This window comes from Mya arenaria, chromosome 14 (genome assembly GCF_026914265.1).
Source record: "Mya arenaria isolate MELC-2E11 chromosome 14, ASM2691426v1".
In the NCBI taxonomy this organism is placed as follows: Eukaryota; Metazoa; Mollusca; class Bivalvia; order Myida; family Myidae; genus Mya; species Mya arenaria.
In genome coordinates this window covers 478,508-500,153 of record NC_069135.1, presented here as the reverse complement: position 1 = coordinate 500,153, position 21,646 = coordinate 478,508, and the positions used below count along the sequence as shown (strand labels likewise).

The 21,646-nt window shown below is 35.1% G+C and overlaps 3 protein-coding genes across 3 annotated transcripts; all 3 read left to right on the top strand.

The window, feature by feature from the left end:
* The first annotated feature begins 2,547 nt into the window (after positions 1-2,547).
* Positions 2,548-4,845, top strand: LOC128217397 (uncharacterized). The gene is made up of 5 exons (XM_052924535.1): positions 2,548-2,629; positions 3,281-3,334; positions 3,656-3,834; positions 4,129-4,381; positions 4,625-4,845. The coding sequence occupies exons 1-5, from the start codon at positions 2,548-2,550 to the stop codon at positions 4,843-4,845; spliced, it is 789 nt and encodes a 262-aa protein (XP_052780495.1).
* A 4,559-nt stretch (positions 4,846-9,404) lies between these two features.
* Positions 9,405-11,710, top strand: LOC128217396 (uncharacterized). The gene is made up of 5 exons (XM_052924534.1): positions 9,405-9,486; positions 10,151-10,204; positions 10,521-10,699; positions 11,000-11,252; positions 11,490-11,710. Exons 1-5 carry the CDS (start codon positions 9,405-9,407, stop codon positions 11,708-11,710), a joined length of 789 nt encoding a protein of 262 aa, XP_052780494.1.
* Positions 11,711-16,356: 4,646 nt separating this feature from the next.
* Positions 16,357-18,643, top strand: LOC128217395 (uncharacterized). Its single transcript, XM_052924532.1, has 5 exons — positions 16,357-16,438; positions 17,076-17,129; positions 17,451-17,629; positions 17,931-18,183; positions 18,423-18,643. Exons 1-5 carry the CDS (start codon positions 16,357-16,359, stop codon positions 18,641-18,643), a joined length of 789 nt encoding a protein of 262 aa, XP_052780492.1.
* The last annotated feature ends 3,003 nt before the right edge of the window (positions 18,644-21,646 follow it).

Here is a 21,646-nt window from a genome sequence, read left to right as displayed (position 1 = left end):
ATTGAAACTGAAATAATTGTATTATGTCCGACTCAAACCGTTGAATGATCATTTACCCGAGTCCCATATGGCGATCAGCTAGGTCGATCACGTTAAAAGAACATGAACACCAGTTCATCTTATATTATCATGTATTAAGTAATAATGAGTTTATATATTACACAACGACTCTGACGGATAGACTCTAACAATTAAAAAGTTCAATAATAGTCCGGAAGTACTTGAACAAACAACTGAATGTCCTCTTCATTGAAAGCATCGTACCGTACAAGAATGCATAATAGGCCCATAAAGCAATGTGATTACAGTGCATATATGAAAGTCAGATTTGTCTAGCCATTTCCTGAATCCACTCAGAGTTTAGCAAAGTCCTATTACTCAAAATCAGTTTATACAATAAATATCGCTCTTGTTATGCATTGAAAACAGTGGATTAGTATAAAACTCTATATCATCTAATGTCAGCATTGTTTGACCTATTTTGGTCATAACAGTCTTGTAAAACTCTTATTTAGGACAAATAGGAATATCATCATGACAAATGCAAACGCTGTACCAAATCGTAGGTTTTACCATTTTTGACATCTCGTTAACTGTTTTCTTTCAAATGTCATTGAAATTGCAATCGCCTTGCATTTCATTTTTTCAGGAATTATTTTTTTTCTAAGATTTTTCATCAATAAAGAAAAGGAATACAACCGTTCAAATAAAGCAAACTTTTCTTTCGATCTTCAAGCTTAAGAAACGTTTAAACATTTATTACTTTATTAAATGCAACATGTCGAACAAAAACAATAATGTTATTGTTCATAATGTGCAGAGGCGCTATGTAATTTCACTAGAAACATACATCGGACAGGGTCGAGATTGATGAAATGGAAATATAATTGTTATTGAACCTTTGTATAAACACAGACTTTATTTCGAAACTTCAAAATCAGGATATAACAATCTGGTAACTTGCTCGGTTAGCGAAAGCACATGGAGTATCAGTGCAATTCATCGAATCCTTACAATAAGCCGCACCTCCAAGCCGATTAAACTGTTATTTCAAGCGAATGAAAAATGAAAGATTTATTTTCAGTGGTACTCGAGGCCTTATTAGAAATAAATAATAGTGCTTGATTATTCAATAGACTTTTTTGTCCGGAATTTCTCCGCGGACTTGCACATTAGCAATATTGTACTTAAAACTGGCGCTAATGCCTTATACAACTATACTTGTTAAAATGGCCCACAAGTAAGCTACAGTCGTGGGAGATTGCTTTGTGTATACATAATTTCAATAGAATATGGACAAGTATATGATTGATAATTGAACTACCTTTCTGTTTGAATGACCTCTTTATGAATTGTAAGAACATATTTTTAAGCAGCAAGTAAGGTGTTTACTTCTCGTTAATGGTTGGGTGAAGCGTTTTATAACGTTTAATTAACTGTCAAACGTCCGATTTGATACAAGTAAGTATCAGGTATATTGCTACTTGCATCAAATGATTTCAATACAAATATGTATATGAAAAGCTTCAGAAACAAGCTTTATAGCCAAAAGTTTAAACATAAACCTCGTTTAATAGCACAGTGTAAACGCCAAAGACATAAAACATACCGTTGATTTGTAGGAAGTTATTTTCAGAGGTTAGGTGTTTGGTTATAATGCCCATTTTCCAAATTAGAAAAGTATATAACTGTTGATAACAAGCTGTGTTTCTGTGTATACGACATAATATCCATTTTGAGCTCCTGCTATAGGAAAGAAAAATATACAAATTGAATCCAGCGTATAGAAGGCTGGTGGCTGTATCATTATTTCCGAATAAAGCAAAATTACTTAATTAAAAGCAAACATTGTATTTAGTTCGTTAAGATTTTTAATTGGTCTTAAAAGAGGCATGGAGTCCATGGCAGGATTCGTTGAAGGTTTGACAAATTAAGTCAGTATTCTAAGTCTACTCCTGATCGCCTTAAAAATGTTTTTCGTTCACTGATGTTCTTGAAACATGCCTAATAAAACTATTAAACCCTAAAGAAATTGGTTATCAAGTGATTTCCAAATAGCCTTTTCGTGACATAAATGCATTGTACAAAATTTACATGTCTGAGGTGTTCCGTTAATGTTTGAGTCATTCATTTTAAATATCAGGATAAAACCACTAACGCCTTTATATTGTTTGTTTTTGAACCTGTTGCTACCGCAAAACCCTTTGTTTTAACAATCAAATAAAAAGCGGACTTCCATTAAACGATTTGGTTATTTGTATTTCAAACAACTAAAAGGATACAACCTTTTGTGGTTTTCACTCAGCAACTCGTTTCCAACAGAAATGACAGACATTTGTTTTGACAAGGTAAACAAAGCTGGGAATGAAATACGGAAATGTCTATGACCAAAGGCACAATTTTAAAAGGTTTCCACAACAATCGTGAGTCCACCCTTACCTTCATCAACATTGCTTCCTTAACGGTAGGTATAAAATAGCTGCGTACGGTTCTGCCTGCTACACTTGTTTAAAACAGGACATCTTGATCCAATTCTTCCTCTCCAGAATGAATTCTGTCTTGTTTCTCACGTGTGTAGGAGTCTTGTGTGGTCTTGTGCAGGCTGCCACCGTGCCGGACACTGATCAGGGTAAGAGTATAAAACATATAAACATAATTATAGCTAGTATTTCGGTTGTGTATGATAGATGTCCGTGTATTAGTGTATCTTACAATATACGTCTGTTGTTCAGCTTTATTTTTTATTATTTCATTGTGTTGTCTGTATCTGGTTGTTGCATGTACAGTTAATTTAGGTTAACATCGTTATTAGGTTTGATATGTTAGTTTTATTTGAAGCTGTGCTAGTTCCAATGCGGCTGACATATTTAAATTGGGCTTTGTGATAATTGTTGTAAAACGTGTAAGATCGAGATATTGTGAAAAACAAATAAACATTTACAATGTAAACCTAATTTTGATGAATAACTCTAATTTGTTTCTTTCACTGTTATCTTGTGGCGTCCTGTGTCTCGCTTAGTGGATGCTTGGTTTTCACCAGTGTGCCTTTAGAACATTTGACTGATTTACTTACGTGGAAGTCACACTGTAAAACACTATTTAATCCAGTAAGAACATACTGTACACAATCAGATGTCTTAAATTAAGTTCATTTAAAAGAATTGAAATTCAATCTTTTATTAAAACAGTACCAAAATTTATTGACCTGCCGTGTTGGATTTATCTGACTTATTTATGAATATATGCAAGTGTTTAATTTGAATCCTTTTCCTTGTAATAGAGCATGCGGACCGAAGCATCGTCCTGCCTGGATCAACGCTCACCCGCACATCTTGTAAGTATACACTACTATATTATAGGATTGTAATACACCAAAGGGATGTCGTCCATAATTATGTATGTTCATTGTTTTATTATATGTGAACGATGGGAGCTGAATTATCTTTACATGCTCAGAAAAAATGAGTATGGTTACATTTCACGAATAATGCATTTCTGGTATACTTATATAATTTTGGCATTTGCAATCATTTACCCAACTGAGCCCTTAACTGCTAATATTATATTATAAAAGTGCAACCAACATATTGACACGTTTCAATTTAAATCTTAGAATATCACTAATATATACAACTACTATTCATGAACCACACAGGCCAATGGCAGGTTGCGACCAACCCTTGCGTAAACAACGCTCTGCAGGCCCTGAATTTCCCCCACCCGAGCGACGCATCAAAGTTTCTCCAATGCGGACTGTACGAACGAATGTATGTTGTCCAGTGTCCCACTGGAGAGCTCTATGACCAGGCAACATCCTCGTGCATTTCTCCGAAGGTAAGCTAAATTCCTTCCTACAATAAAAGCAAGCACAAGAAAATTTGAACACTTGTGCAATGCATTATATCATAGTTATTCATTTTAGGGAACGAAGTCATACGGTTTGTACAAATACAACGTATATAAATTTGCTCATTATGAACTTGCTTGCTTCCTTTATATTGTGTGATTTTTGTGCTTGATAGATTTATGTTTTTCTTCCAATGTGAAGAACATATACTAAAATTACTTACAAGACATTTATAAAAGATTACCTGGCCAAAACAGCTACAGTTTCCGTTACTTTTATAGGCGATTGTAGCCCAGCCGACCTACATCGCCTCTCTCGGCATTCCGAGCCCATGCACAGCTCAGAGCCTCCAAGCAGGCCGGATATTCTTCTCCGTTGCGAATAGCAACAAACAATTCATCCAGTGCGACGCTGCCGGTATTGCCCGCGTGATTACTTGCCCTGACCAGCTCATCTGGGACCAGAACAGGCAATCGTGTGTGTACACACTTCAAGGCGGTGTGGCGAACCCTGGTTATCTTCTTGCAGTCACAGGTAGCTTCTGAAGCCAAGTTTTACGAAAAAATGGAAATAAGTAATTGGACTCTTAGAGGTCTTTATCCGATAAGACAGATTTGTTATCCTAAATAAAGGAGAATAAGCGGTGCGGTCGTCCAACTTTTATAGAAATATCATTTGACTTTTAATAGCCCCGTTTACATACATTTCAGTTAAATTCAAAACATCAACAGTTTATGTCAATTTGTATTAAAGAACAAAATGACTGCGTTTTTGCAGGTTTTTTGAACGGCGCTAATCCGTGTACCGCCCAGGCCATCAGCGCTCAGGCCCTGTTCTTCTCGCACCCCGATCCAACCAAGTTCATCCAGTGTGACCTGCAAGGGAACGCTTTCGTCCAGAGGTGCCCGTCTGGTCTCGTGTGGAACCAGTACTTGGAGACGTGCGCTTCCCAGCTGGCCTCATTCACACTCACTGGACAGACAAACTTATCGGGATAGGTGGTTCTTGAAAAGTTATAGACATTTGTGGCCCTAAACCGGACAACGACCAAAGAACACTTTCTTGTACCATCAACATTTGGTTACAATAAATGCATACTTAAACCTTTAGTCTTATTATAAAATAAATTGATTGGTTATCCTTAAAGTTTTTCAATATTCTAATAAATAGCTGAACACATCAAATATCAATTTGAGCCAATCTGTAACATGTGCAAGAAGACTAGTAAGGATAACAACTTTAAACGTAGAAATGGCCATATCTTATAGATATCTCGTTCGTCCGATTCACTGCACACATTGTTTCTTCTTCAGAAATTCATTTTTCTTTCATTTAAACATTTTATCGTGAAGATACCCTCATTGTATTTATAGAATGCCGCTACTGTTTGTCTTCAGTACTACAGGACAAGATCATTACTTAGAACGATACCTACATTTCCTCAGATGAAATGGCTTTTATTAAGAATGTCACTTTTTGACAAAGGTCCACCTTATACCACTCACTCGATAAACACTCCGTGTATCAGAGTTTGCGTTGATAATGTGTCAGTGAGGATGTAATATTAGTCAGTTAGATGACCTGAAGTAAAAACTTAATCATGAAGATATTAATTTAAGTCATTTTATTATTTAACAGTCATCACAATATAATCATAAGTAGTATTGGGCCTAAAATGGAAAGCGATATGGAAACAAGTTATTTCTTTCATAGTTATAAAGACTGGGTGAAATATCAACATGACTGGAGCCACTCTAGACCGTACATCATGTAACCCCAGTTCTGTACATTTGAATTTTAATAAACACACTTGATTTCCTCAATCTCTATGTACATTAATAGTCAATCATTTGTGTGCAATGGTAGCTAAATATACTCATAACCATGCAAAGAGTTGACTAGTGTTATGAGTTATGAAAAAGGCATTTCTGGTTAATTCATTCGGTATGTAAAATCTTATTCCCAGCTGAACCCGTTACTGCCAATACCATGTACATGCAAGCAGCGTACATACACATAAAAAGGGAAATCTTAGAATCCCAATATTTAAAATTACAATGTGAGTGAATCTCACAGGTCAGTGACAGGTAGCGACTTACCCTTGCGTGAACAACGCTTTGCAATGCCTGAACTTCCGGACGCCAAACAAGCTTCGCCGCCTAGTTCCTCAAGTGCGGACTGTACGGATTTGTTCATTATCCAGTGTCCCGCTGGAGCACTCTGCAATCAGCAACAACATCCTGCCTTATACCAATGGCTAGCTTTACTTATAGCAATTCGAAGCCGCGTGAGAAAATGAACATTAGCATATGAAAGAGAATAAGTGATACGTTTTGTGTACATATACAACATAAACAATGTTCCTTAGGCCCTTTCTTTTTGTGTTTAAAAGATATACCTGTTTATTAGATGTTGAAAAGATGCCATGAAATTACTTACAAACATAAATCATTGACTATATATGAACACGTACATCTAGAACATACATCCCGTACAACATCCTTTACCTTTTTGGTTTATAATATAGCCCAACTAGCCTACAATCCAGCCAATCTCTCTTGGCCCTGTCCGATTGACTTCAAGTCTTTTTATAAGCGTTTCCCCTGTCAGGATATCCCTATTTTTTAGAATGCTGTTTTAAAGTTTTTTATTGATTTTTGAACCCCACGAAACGGTGTATTTTTATACACTTTTCAAAATCCACACATACAATTTTTAATTTGATAAATTGTGATGTATTCTCCAATCGAACAATTTGACAGCATACAACTAATCAAAATGTTTTCCATTTGTTCATGCCTTTGAGTTCAATCTTTGAACACAAACACATGCATAACACTTCATTAGATGCGAGTTTCATAATGTATTTGATCGTTATATTACATTTAAAGTATTGTGTTTATAAACACTTAAATGACAGGGCATCATAACAGGGTTTTGTAAACAGTTTGACTTATACCAATTAAGTGGATGTTATAAATAGTTCTTAAACTAAATGTGTATTAGTGTAGATGATTGATGGACTTAATTAAACCACCATCTCGTTCACTGAAACGCCTTAACCTCCTAGTAAAATATTCTAAAAACTTCCCTGAAAGTTCACCAACATGATTTTAAAAGGAGTCATTTTTGAGCACTCTCATACTAAGACTTGTTTTATAGCTTCTGCTTATAAACAATATGAATAGGTGAACACGGCAGTCTTCTTGCAAATTATTTCCTCTGTTACTCTCGACCCAAATCACCTAATTCGACGAAAAGTTTATTTTCTAACATTAGAGTGTATGCAGATGTGAGGAATGTATGATGGTGTGCAAATACAATTATTATCATTTTCAATTTCTTTGCAATATAGCACACCCTTTCAACAATAAACATGAAAGTTATGTTCACTTTCTGTATAATTTAATAACAAGACGCCAAACATAAATTTTCATTCCAGAGATTAAATGAAAAGTAAGTACATGTATTCGCAAAACACTAATGTAAAGTTAGGAAACACAGAAGTGAACCCCCTTTTTATTCGATAAATAGTTACAACTGTTCAATACAATCGTATGTCTACACACTCTGATTTCAGCAGCCGTTTAAGAAATAATTTAGATGTGGTATTTAGAAGTCATGTAAAAAGATGCAAGCAAATTGTACTGCCTGACCAACAAACAGTTCTGCAGTAGTTGTAGAGTAAGTTTTCGGACTAAAATAAAGCCAATATTAATTAATATCCTTTTTTGTTTTAGTATGCCTTTATAATTTATTTACACGATACGAATGAGCATAATTAATGCTGTGTTTCTTTTAATTGTTTGACAAATTCAAAATTAATACTTAAGAGGAAACCATATACAAAAAAATATGGAAACTTAACCTGTTGTATAGACATATGTGTCCGACTCGGACCGTTGAATGATCATTTACCTGAGTCCCATATGGCGATCTGCTAGAATGACCACCTTATGAGAACATTTACACCTATATAGTAATGTGTATCTGACTATTTACCAGTTTATGTCACTTAATCATGCATGTGTTATGTAATCATGAGTTTATATATTACACAACGACTCTGACGGATAGACTCTAACAATTAAAAAAGTTCTATAATATTCCGGAAGTACTTGAACAAACTGAATGTCCTCTTCATTGAAAGCATCGTACCGTCTAGACATTTCCTGAATCCACTCAGAGTTTAGCAAAGACCTGATTACTCAAAATCAGTTTATACAATAAACATGGCCTTTGTTATGCATTGAAAACAGTGGATTAGCATAACACTCTATATCATATGATGTCAGCATTTGTTTAACCTACTTTTAGTCATAAAGGTCTTGTAAAACTCACAGTAAGCACTAATTGTTCATGTGTTTTTTGTGAATGACTTTCGAAATAGAGTAAAATTTAACTCATTTTGATAGGAATATCATCGTGACACATACAAACTCTGTACCAAATTGTATGTTTTAATATTTTTTTTTAAAATCTCGTTAACTTTTTCATTTTCCAATTTCATTGCGATTGCAAGCGCCTTTTATTTCATTTTTTTAATGAATTAAGCTCAGTAGCCAAAAGTTAAAAATAGGCCGTTTAATTGCACAGTGTAAACGCCAAAGACATAAAACATATCGTTGTTTTGTAGGAAGTTATGTTCAGAGGTAATGTGTTTGGTTTTAATGCCCATTTTTCGAAAAGGTAAGGTTTATTACTGTTGACAACAAGCTGCGATTCTGTGTATACGAAATAATGTCTAACCCTTTTGTAGGAAAGAAAACTACACAACGAATCCAGCGTTTAGAAGGGTTTTGGCGGTACTATTATTCCGAATAAAGCAAAATTAAAATACTTAACTAAAGGCAACCATAGTATTGAGTTCATTAATTAGTCTTTAAAGAGGCATGGAATCCATGGCAGGATTTCTGGAAGGCTTTGACAAATTAAGTCAGTATTGTAATTCTACCCCTGATCGCCTTAAAAATGTTTTTCGTTCACTGAATTTACTTGAAACATGCATAATAAAACTATTTAACCCTGAAGAAACTGGTTTAAGTGATTTAGGAATAGCATTTTCGTGATATAATTGCATTGAACAAATATTACATGTCTTAGGTGTTCTTTTAATGTTTGAGTCATTCAGTATAAATATCACGAGTAGGATAAAAACCACTAACGCCTTCAAATTCTGTGTTTTTGAACCTGTTGCTACCGCAAAAACTTTTGTTTCAACAATCAAATAAAAACGGACGACCATTAAACTAATTGGTTAATTGTATTTCAAATACCATAAAGGATACAGCCTTTTGTAGTTTTCATTCAACAATGCTTTTCTAACAGAGAAATGACAGACATATTTTGACATGGTAAACAAGGCTGGTAATGAAAATACGGAAATGTTTATGATGATCAAATGCGCCATTTTAAAAGGTTTCCACAATAATCGTGATTCCACCCTAACCTTCATCAACATCACTTCCTTAACGGTAGGTATAAAAGATCTGCAAACGGTTAAGCCTGCTACACTCGTTTTACACGGGACATCTTGCTCGATTTCCTCCTCTCCAGAATGAATTCTGTCTTGTTTCTCACGTGTGTAGGAGTCTTGTTTGGTTTTGTGCAGGCTGCCACCGTGCCGGACACTGATCAGGGTAAGAGTATAAAACATATAAACATAATTTAAACTAGTATTTCGGCTATGTATGATATATGTCTGTGTCAAGGTGCATCTTACATCATACGTTTGTTGTTCAGTTTTCATTGATTTATTTCCTTGTGTTGTCTGTATCTGGTCGTTGCCTATACATTCAATTTAGGTTAACATGGTTATTAGGTTTGAATCCTTTTTCTCAAGCTGTGATAGCTCTAATAAGGCTGACACATTCCATTTTGCATTCATTCCATATCTATTCTGGATAAATGTTGTGTACACGTGAAAGATTGAGATATTGTGAAAAACAAATAACAAAGATTTACAAAGTAACCTAATTTGAAGAAAAACGCTAATTTGATTCTTTCACTGTTATTGTGGCGTCCTGTGTCTCCCTTAATGGAGGCTTGGTTTTCACCCGTGTGCCTTTAGAACATTTGACTGATTGACTAGTCCTTACGTGGTAGTAATACTGTATTATATTATTTATTTAGTAACATACTGTACAAAATCAGAAGTCTTCAATTAAATTAATTTTGTTCAAAAAGGAATATTCAATCTTTTATTAAAACAGTACCAATATTAATTGCCCTGCCGTGTTGGATTTATCTGACTAATTATGAATACATGTAAGTGTTTAATTTGAATCCTTTTCTTTGAAATAGAGCATGCGGACCGAAGCATCGTCCTGCCTGGATCAACCCACTACCGCACATCTTGTAAGTATACGGTACTGTATTATAGGATTGTAATACACTAAAACAATGTCGTCCATCAATATGTATGTTTATTGATTTATTATATGTGTACAATGGAAGCTGAATTTACTTTATATGCTTGAATCATATGAGTATGGTTACATTTTACGAATAATGCATTTCTGGTATACAAGTATTATTTTGGTATTTGCAATTAATTACTCTACTAAGCACCTATCTGCTAATATTATATGAGTGCAACCAGCATATTTACACGTTTCAATTTAAATCTTAGAATGTCACTAATATATACAATTACCATTCATGGACCGCATAGGCAAGTGGCAGGTGGCGACCAACCCTTGCGTAAACAACGCTCTGCAGGCCCTGAATTTTCCCCACCCAAGCGACCCAGCAAAGTTTCTCCAATGCGGACTGTACGAACGAATGTATGTTGTCCAGTGTCCCACTGGAGAGCTCTATGACCAGGCAACATCCTCATGCATTACTCCAAAGGCAAGCTAAACTCCTTCCTACAATAAAAGCAATCACAAGAAAAATTGAACACTTGTGCAATGCAATATATCATAGTTACTCATTTTCGGGAACGAAGTCATATTGTTTGTACAAATACAACGTATATAAATTTGCTGATTATGAACCTGCTTTCTTCTTTTTTTTGTGTGATTTTTGTGCTTGATTGATTTATGTTTTTCTTCCAATGTGAAGAACATATACTAAAATTACTTACAAGACATGTATTAAAGATTAACTGGCCAAAACATACACACAGTACAGCTTCCGTTACTTTTATAGGCGATTATAGCCCAGCCGACCTACATCGCCTCTCTCGGCATTCCGAGTCCATGCACAGCACAGAGCCTCCAAGCAGGCCGGATATTCTTCTCCGTTGCGAATAGCAACAAACAATTCATCCAGTGCGACGCGGCCGGAAATGCCCGCGTGATCACCTGCCCGGACCAGCTCATCTGGGACCAGAACAGGCAATCGTGTATCTACACTCTTCAAGGCGGTGTGGCGAACCCTGGTTATCTGGCTGCTGTTACAGGTAGTTTCTAAAAGCAAGTTTTACGAAAAAAGAGAAATAAGTAATTGGACACTCCGAGGTCTTAATCCGATAAGACAGAATTGCTATCCTTAATAAAGGAGCATAAACGGTGCGGTTAACTTATAGAAATTTCATTTGACTTAGGACAACTTTGTTTACATACATTTCAATTAATTTCAAAACATCATCAGATTGTGTCAATTTGTATTAAATAACAAATTGACTGCGTATTTGCAGGTTTTGTGAACGGCGCGAACCCGTGTACCGCTCAAGCCATCAGCGCCCAGGCACTGTTCTTCTCCCACCCCGATCCCACAAAGTTCATCCAGTGTGACCTGCAAGGGAACGCTTTCGTCCAGAGGTGCCCGTCTGGTCTCGTGTGGAACCAGTACTTTGAGACTTGCACTTCCCAGCTGGCCTCATTCACACTCACTGGACAGACAAACTTATCGGGATAGATAGATGAGAAGTCATCGACATTTGTGGCCCTAAACCGGACAATGACCAAAGAACACTTTCTTGAACCATCAACATTTGGTTACAATAAATGCATATTTAAACCTTTAATTTTATTATTAAATACATTAATTGGTTATCCTTAAAGTACTTCATTATTCTAATAAATAGCTGAACACATCAACTATCAACTTGAGCCAATCTGTAACAGGTGCAAGAAGGCTAGTAAGCACAACAACGTAAAACGTAATGTGAGTTTGTGTTACATCACATGGTTCAACACACAATTAACGAGAGACAAACACAAAGAAATGGCCACACTTTATAAATATCTCGTTCGTCCGATTCACTGCACATATTGTTTCTCTTCAGAAATTCATTTTTTTTTCATATAAACATTCTATCGTGAAGATACCCTCATTGTATTTATAGAATTCTGCTACTATTATTCTTCAGTGCTACAGGACAAGAACATTACTTAGAACGATACCTACATTTCCTCAAATGAAATGCGTTTTATTAAGAATGTCACTTTTTGAGGAGGTCCACCTTATACCACTCTATCGATACACATTCTGTGCGTCAGAGTTTGCGTTGAAAATGTGTCAATGAGGTTGTAATCTAGGTCAGTAAGATGACCTGAAGTAAAAACTTAATCATGAAGATACTACTTTAAGTCATTATACTATTTAACAACCATCAAAATATAATCATTAGTAGTATTGGGCTTTTCACCTTTGCGTGGTCATTGAAAAATTGAGTAAGAACTCATCGAGTATTTTAACTCTTTCATAGACACATATGTATTATTCAGACCAACAGAAGAAACAGGGGGTGGGTGCGAGTGCATTATTTGACCTGTGTGAAGTGCTGACGTCACTTGCCTGTGTACGGAATGATGTAAATAAGCCGTTGTGTGAAGCGGACGTGATGAGAACACACTTAATAACATTGTGCTCACATACTGAAATGAACGGCAAAATCAGACGATGTAAAAACTAGAAATAATTGAAGATAGGAAATATTGCCGTCTTATTCCGACAACACGTGAGAATAAGTTTGCTGTTTTTATTTCAAATAATGCAATTCGAAACCAATTTGTTATGTCTCTTATATAACCTTACAGAATTCCTATGTTGCACGATAATTGACTATCATTGACAAATGACAAAACATATGTATTATTCAGGAATAAAACCCTCAGGTAATTAGTATTCCCACTAGGGCAATTATCATCCAAACTCCATGGTCAGCAAAAGTATTATTAATTAACTAAAAAGGTAACGATCTTCTGTATATAATCGGTAGCAATGCAGCGGGTGCTTGAGTTTGTTTTATTTTGTTGGTAAATAGAAGTATATAATTTGGTTACTAGCAATTCTATGAAAATGGAAAGCGGTATGGAAACAAGCTATTTCTTTCATAGTTATAAAGACACCAGGTGAAATATTGACATGCCTGTGGCCACTCTCTTACGTACATCATGTAACACCAGTTCTGTAGCATTGAGTGGTTATAAACATAATTAATATCCTCAATCTCTATGTACATTCATAGTCAATTATATGCTTACAATGTTATATGTTATGAATAAGGCATTTCTGGTTGATTCATTCGGAATCTAAAGTCTCATTTCCAGCTGAACCCGTTACTGCTAAACCATGTGCATGCAAGCATCATACATACACGTTAACAGGGAAATCTTATAATACCAATGTTTAAAATTACCATGTGCGTGAATCTCACAGGTCAGTGGCAAGTAGCGACTTACTCTTGTGTGAACAACGCTTTGCCAAACGAGCTTCGTCGCCTAGTGCCTCTAGTGCGGACTGTACGGATTTGTTCATCATCCAGTGTCCCGCAATGTATATGAAAAGGAATAAGTCATACGTTTTGTATACATATACAACATAAACAATATTTCTTTATGCCCTTTCCTTTTGTTAGATTTACGTGTTTATTAGATGTTGACAAGATGCTTCAACTCTTTTTATAAGGGTTTCCCTTGTAAGGAAACCCCCCTTTTAGAATGCTATTTTAACGTTTTTATGGGTTTTTGAAGCACAAGAAACGGTGTAATCTCGCTATTATTGAAAACAATAAAGTCTTTATTTGATACTTTAAGAAGAACAAAAGGTTTATACACTTTTCCAAATCCACGTACACGATTTTTAATTTGATAAATTGTGTTATATTCCCCAATCGAACAATTTGACAGCATACAACTAATCGAAATGTTTTCCATTTATTCATGCTTTTAAGTTCAATCTTTGAACAAAAACACGTGCATAACACTTCAGATGCGAGTTTCATCATACATTCGATCGTTATATTACATAAAAAGTTAACTTTGTTTATAAACTCTGAAATATCATTTGCTAAAAAAGTTATCCTGCAGTAAACGATAATCAAATGCAATTTTATTGCAAAAAAAATCGTGACCCGAAACATGCGTTTTGTTATACCTTTTGTGCAAAAATATAGTTTCACATTATTCAAAACACTTAACAAAATATCAATATATGTAATTTATAATTTTTGGAAAACGTTTTGTTGCCAAATCAATCTTTAAGAAGCTAGTACCAAATTGTATGCAAAAGTGAGGTTTCGACATTATTCAAATTAAGTAGCAAAATGTCAATAAAGCTATCAGATGGATACAAAAAGACCTAAAGAGTTAAGAAAAATCCAGTCGGAATACACCACGGGGACATTTTCTTAAAATTACATTTAAAAATTCCCGAATATCATAATACATACATTGCAATAAACAAATACTAGGCTAAGATCGTTGTATTAAGTTGAAAGTTTCATTATATTTTAAAGATGCATTGTTCCAACAAAGCAACCAAGGCCATAAGTTGCGAATGAGGACCGTAGTACAGGTAATGTTTTATTAGGTCCATAGGGCCTGTGATCCACCCGGAAGAGCGTACCTTTGTATAATTATGGTGATACGATCTTGATAAAAATAAGAACCACAAAGAGCTGAACTGCTGACATATACAATTCTCCAATGATGTTACTCGTCCTTGAAACAAGATAAAATCCGTTTAAATACAGATAAACAATGCAAAAATACACCAGACATACATTTACCAATGAGCAATAGGTAAACCCAAACTGATAAAGCTGTAAAATTAGAAATAGTTATTCACTGGAACGCCTTAACCTCCTAGTAAAATATTTTTAAAACCTGAAATCAACAGGACACAACGTGAGGGCGTGAGATCACCAAAATGTATTGAGAAATAGCCATTTTGTGCACCCTCATACTAAGACGCCTTATATGACGCATGTCTATGTCAGTCTTCTTGCAAATTATTTCAGCTGTCACTGTCCACCAAAACACATAATTTGACGAAAAGATATTTTCTAACATTTGAAAAAGTATTCGACATATGTACGGAAATTGCATTATGCATGCAATCCCCTAACCCCAATTTCTTTGCCATATAACATACATTTCAACAATAAACATCAAACTTATATTTACTTTCTGTATAATTTAACAAAATGACGCCACACATTAATTTTCTTTCCAAAGATTCATGAAAAGAAAGCATTAGCAAAACACTCCTGTGAAGTAATGATAACACAGAAATGAACCACCTTTTAATTTTACAAACAGTGACTCAGTAGCCAAAAGTTTAAACATAAACCTCGTTTGATTGCACAGTGTAAATGCCAAAGACATAAAACATACCGTTGTTTTGTAGGAAGTTATTTTCAGAGGTTAGGTGTTTGGTTATAATGCCCATTTTCCAAAAAGGAAAAGTTTATAACTGTTGATAACAAGCTGTGTTTCTGTGTATACGACATAATATCCAGTTTGAGCTCCTGCTATAGGAAAGAAAAATATACAAATTGAATCCAGCGTATAGAAGGCTGGTGGCTGTATTATTATTTCCGAATAAAGCAAAATTACTTAATTAAAGGCAAACATTGTATTTAGTTCGTTAAGATTTTTAATTGGTCTTAAAAGAGGCGTGGAATCCATGGCAGGATTCGTTGAAGGTTTGACAAATTAAGTCAGTATTCTAAGTCTACTCCTGATCGCCGTAAAAATGTTTTTCGCTCACTGAATTTTCTTGAAACATGCCTAATAAAACTATTAAACCCTGAAGAAATTGGTTATCAAGTGATTTCGAAATAGCCTTTTCGTGACATAAATGCATTGTACAAAATTTACATGTCTGAGGTGTTCCGTTAATGTTTGAGTCATTCATTTTAAATATCAGGATAAAACCACTAACGCCTTTATATTGTTTGTTTTTGAACCTGTTGTTACCGCAAAACCCTTTGTTTTAACAATCAAATAAAAAGCGGACTTCCATTAAACGATTTGGTTAATTGTATTGCAAACAACTTAAAGGATACAACATTTTTTGGTTTTCACTCAGCAACGCGTTTCCAACAGAGAAATGACAGACTTTTGTTTTGACAAGGTAAACAAAGCTGGGAATGAAATACGGAAATGTCTATGACCAAAATGCACAGTTTTAAAAGGTTTCCGCAACAATCGTGAGTCCACCCTTACCTTCATCAACATTGCTTCCTTAACGGTAGGTATAAAATAGCTGCGTACGGTTCTGCCTGCTACACTTGTTTAAAACAGGACATCTTGATCCAATTCTTCCTCTCCAGAATGAATTCTGTCTTGTTTCTCACGTGTGTAGGAGTCTTGTGTGGTCTTGTGCAGGCTGCCACCGTGCCGGACACTGATCAGGGTAAGAGTATAAAACATATAAACAATTATAGTAAGTATATGTTGTGTATGATATATGTCCGTGTATTAGTGTACCTTACAATATATGTCTGTTGTTCAGCTTTGATTTTTTATTTCATTGTGTTGTCTGTATTTGGTTGTTGCATGTACAGTTAATTTAGGTTAACATAGTTATTAGGTTTGATATTTAGTTTTATTTCAAGCTGTGCTAGCTCCAATGAGGCTGACATATTTAAATTGGGCTTTGTGATAATTGTTGAAGATCGAGATATTGTGAAAAACAAATAACAAACATTTACAATGTAAACCTAATTTTGATGAATAACTCTAATTTGTTCCTTTCACTGTTATCTTGTGGCGTCCTGTGTCTCGCTTAGTGGATGCTTGGTTTTCACCAGTGTGCCTTTAGAACAATTGACTGATTTACTTACGTGGAAGTCATACTGTGTTACACTATTTACTCCAGTAAAAACATACTGTACACAATCAGAAGTCTTAAATTAAGTTCATTTAGAAGAATTAAAATTCGATCTTTTATTAAAACAGTACCAAAATTTATTGACCTGCCGTGTTGGATTTATCTGACTTATTTATGAATATATGCAAGTGTTTGATTTGAATCATTTTCCTTGTAATAGAGCATGCGGACCGAAGCATCGTCCTGCCTGGATCAACGCTCACCCGCACATCTTGTAAGTATACACTACTATATTATAGGATTGTAATACACCAAAGGGATGTCGTCCATAATTATGTATGTTCATTGTTTTATTATATGTGAACGATGGGAGCTGAATTATCTTTACATGCTCGGAAAAAATGAGTATGATTACATTTCACGAATAATGCATTTCTGGTATACTTATATAATTTTGGCATTTGCAATCATTTACCCAACTGAGCCCCTTACTGCTAATATTATATTATAAAAGTGCAACCAACCTATTGACACGTTTCAATTTAAATCTTAGAATATCACTAATATATACAACTACACTTCATGAACCACACAGGCCAATGGCAGGTTGCGACCAACCCTTGCGTAAACAACGCTCTGCAGGCCCTGAATTTCCCCCACCCGAGCGACGCATCAAAGTTTCTCCAATGCGGACTGTACGAACGAATGTATGTTGTCCAGTGTCCCACTGGAGAGCTCTATGACCAGGCAACATCCTCGTGCATTTCTCCGAAGGTAAGCTAAATTCCTTCCTACAATAAAAGCAAGCACAAGAAAAATTGAACACTTGTGCAATGCATTATATCATAATTATTCATTTTCGGGAACGAAGTCATACGGTTTGTACAAATACAACGTATATAAATTTGCTCATTATGAACCTGCTTGCTTCTTTTATTTTGTGTGATTTTTGTGCTTGATAGATTTATGTTTTTCTTCCAATGTGAAGAACATATACTAAAATTACTTACAAGACATGTATTAAAGATTAACTGGCCAAAACATACACACAGTACAGCTTCCGTTACTTTTATAGGCGATTGTAGCCCAGCCGACCTACATCGCCTCTCTCGGTATTCCGAGCCCATGCACAGCACAGAGCCTCCAAGCAGGCCGGATATTCTTCTCCGTTGCGAATAGCAACAAACAATTCATCCAGTGCGACGCTGCCGGAATTGCCCGTGTGATCACTTGCCCTGACCAGCTCATCTGGGACCAGAACAGGCAATCGTGTGTGTACACACTTCAAGGCGGTGTGGCGAACCCTGGTTATCTTGCTGCTGTCACAGGTATCTTCTGAAACCAAGTTTTACGAAAAAATGGAAATAAGTAATTGGACTATTAGAGGTCTTTATCCGATAAGACAGGTTTGTTATCCTAAATAAAGGAGCATAAGTGTTGCGGTCGTCAAACTTAGAAATATCATTTGGCTTTAAATAACCCCGTTTACATACATTTCAGTTAAATTCAAAACATCAACAGTTTAAATCAATTTGTATTAAAGAACAAGATGGCTGCGTTTTTGCAGGTTTTGTGAACGGCGCTAATCCGTGTACCGCCCAGGCCATCAGCGCTCAGGCCCTGTTCTTCTCCCACCCCGATCCAACCAAGTTCATCCAGTGTGACCTGCAAGGGAACGCTTTCGTCCAGAGGTGCCCGTCTGGTCTCGTGTGGAACCAGTACTTGGAGACGTGCGCTTCCCAACTCGCCTCATTCACACTCACTGGACAGACATATTTATCGGGATAGATGAGGGGTCATTGACATTTGTGGCCCTAAATTGACCAACGACCAAAGAACACGTTCTTGTACCATCAACATTTGGTTACAATAAATGCATACTTAAACCTTTAGTCTGATTGATTGGTTATCCTTAAAGTTCTTCAATATTCTAATAAATAGCTGAACACATCAAATATCAACTTGAGCCAATCTGTAACAGGTGCAAGAAGACTAGTAAGCACAACAACGTAAAACGTAATGTGAGTTTGTGTTACATCATATGGATCAACACACAATTAACGAGAGACAAACACACATAAATGGCCACACCTTATAAATATCTCGTTCGTCCGATTCACTGCACATATTGTTTCTCTTCAGAAATTCATTTTTTTTTTCATATAAACATTTTATCGTAAAGATACCCTCATTGTATTTATAGAATGCTGCTTCTATTTGTCGTCAGCGCTACAGGACAAGATCATTACTTAGAACGATAGCTACATTTCCTCCGATGAAATGGCTTTTATTAAGAATGTCACTTTTTGATGAGGTCCACCTTATACCACTCAATCGATAGACATTCCGTGTGTCAGAGTTTGCGTTGATAATTTGTCAACGAGGTTGTAATCTACTAAGTCAGTTAGGTGACCTGAAGGAAAAACTTAAGCATCAAAGTATTACTTTAAGTCAGTATACTATTTAACAACCATCAAAATATAATCATTAGTAGTATTGGGTTTACCAACTTTGCATGGTCTTTGAAAAATTGATTAAGAACTCATCGAGTGTTTCAGCTCTTTAAAAGACCAAAGTACGGTGTATATTCGATATAACTACACACAAAAAGGCTGAAACATATTTTTGTATTGATATTTTAAGAAAGAAAAACCTGAGATGTATACTTTTTTGCATACACCGTATACGATGTTGAATTTAATAAACTGAGTTACGTTCTGAAGTTGAACAATGTGACGTCATAAATGTAATCCAAATGTTTCAAACAAATGAACAAAAGCACTTCATTAGATACGAGATTCATCATATCTTCGATCCTTAATTGTTATGTTACAAAAAACAGTTTTGTGTAACTATGTAAACACTGTAATAGCAAAACATTATAACTTCGTTTCGTACACAATTTGACTTACATCAAATAATAAAAGTAATATTTAGTAACTTAAATAAATGTATGTCAGTTTAGATAAATGATTGTTGACATATTTTCCGATTTCTCCTTTACATATGAAATTTACCGAAACGAACATTGCTTTATGAGTAGTAATGTATTCTACAACAAACTATAATGAAATGTTATATTTTTGTTTAAAATCGGGCCAAAAATAATCATTTTGTTTGATACCAAATACACGTATCTCTGCATTTCAGATGCATCGAACAGGCGTAAAGTATTCAATCAGTGCCAACGAATAGTTTCAATATTATCCAAATAACGCAAGAAAATGTCAGTATACGTTTTTGATGGTTTTTAGAAAGACATGACAAGTTAAAAGAGACCTAGTTACTTTACATCATGGGAATTTTTTAAAACTATACTTAAGTATCCCGTATATGATAATGATCATTTAAGTGAAATGAGTTGACTATAATAATTCATTAGAGATATTATATATATTTTGCATCAATATCTTCTGTGCGCCTTCGAAAAAGGAATACAGATGTGGGATTAAGAAAGCCTGTTAGAATTTTCTACGCGGCACATCAACACATTATTTATGTTATACGATTATATTTCAATCATTTGCTATGCTTTCTTTATCAATGTAATGATGGAAACTCTGACTACCTTCCAGTAGCTTTAATTTCAGTGCTGTATAAAGTTTACGAAAACTTCTCCACAATCGAATTACTGCTTGTTTAGCTGTACACTGGACATATTTCCCATGTGATTAAAAACGCATACTAGTACCAGGGTCCTAAGCCGTATCATTTAACATCGGTGCGTTTATAGTCTTCAATATTGAACATTGCTCTCCGATACATACCGCCATGCTCGACATTACTTCCGATGTAGCAAAGGGTCAGACAAGGATGAATCTTATTCACAAGGTTGATCATTCATTTTCCTACATGCTCTTAAGGATAGATGAAAACATATGCCAGAAATAACGCCAAAGTAAACGAGCAGATATGAACCTTTGCGTGCCAGGTTAACAACCTATGAATGCAAGCATTTGGAAAAACGTAAACAATAGGCTACAGAAACAAATTTTATCAAATCTGCATTATTCCTATGTAATGCAAAAGTCAAGCATATTCCAATTATATTTATCGGTATCAAAATGATAATTAATGAATTGCTTTAGTTTTTGCGCACTGTGTTTCTCATATGTTAACATTTAAGTAATTATAGGGTAAAATTGAATATATATGTACGTACAGAAATACAATGGAAACTTAAACTGTTTTATCCATATGTCATTCATGTCAGACTCGGGCCCTTGCATAATTTTTGGCCCGAGTCCGATATGGCGATCTTCCAGGACGATCCCGTTATAAGGAACTTGAACACTGATTAAAAAACAACTTCGTTTTTTATTCTGCCTGTTCAGATTGTATTGGCATATCGGCATATGTCTGGATCCATTTACAAATATATTGAGAAATAGCATGTCCAAGACGTACAGGCTACATGACAAACAGTGAACGCAGACATATACTGACCATTACTAAAAGATCAGTTAAACATCAAAACATAAAATTAAGAAGCAGTTTTTATTGCATTTGTTTTCAATTAGTTAATTTCATTGTAAAGTAAATGTCTTTTGCAAGAGTGTTACCAAGGACTTAAACAGGAACCATATCTTATTATGTATTATGTAATCAGTAACGTTTGTGTTACACAACACCTCGAACATTTAATAGACGCTTACAATTTAATTGCTTTATAAAAGTCTAGATGTTCTACGAAAAACGGAATTATATTATAATGAAAACAACGAAAAAAGGCATAGAAAAGGCTCTTAAAAACAATCTTATATCGGTACATCTATGAAAGTCACACAGTTT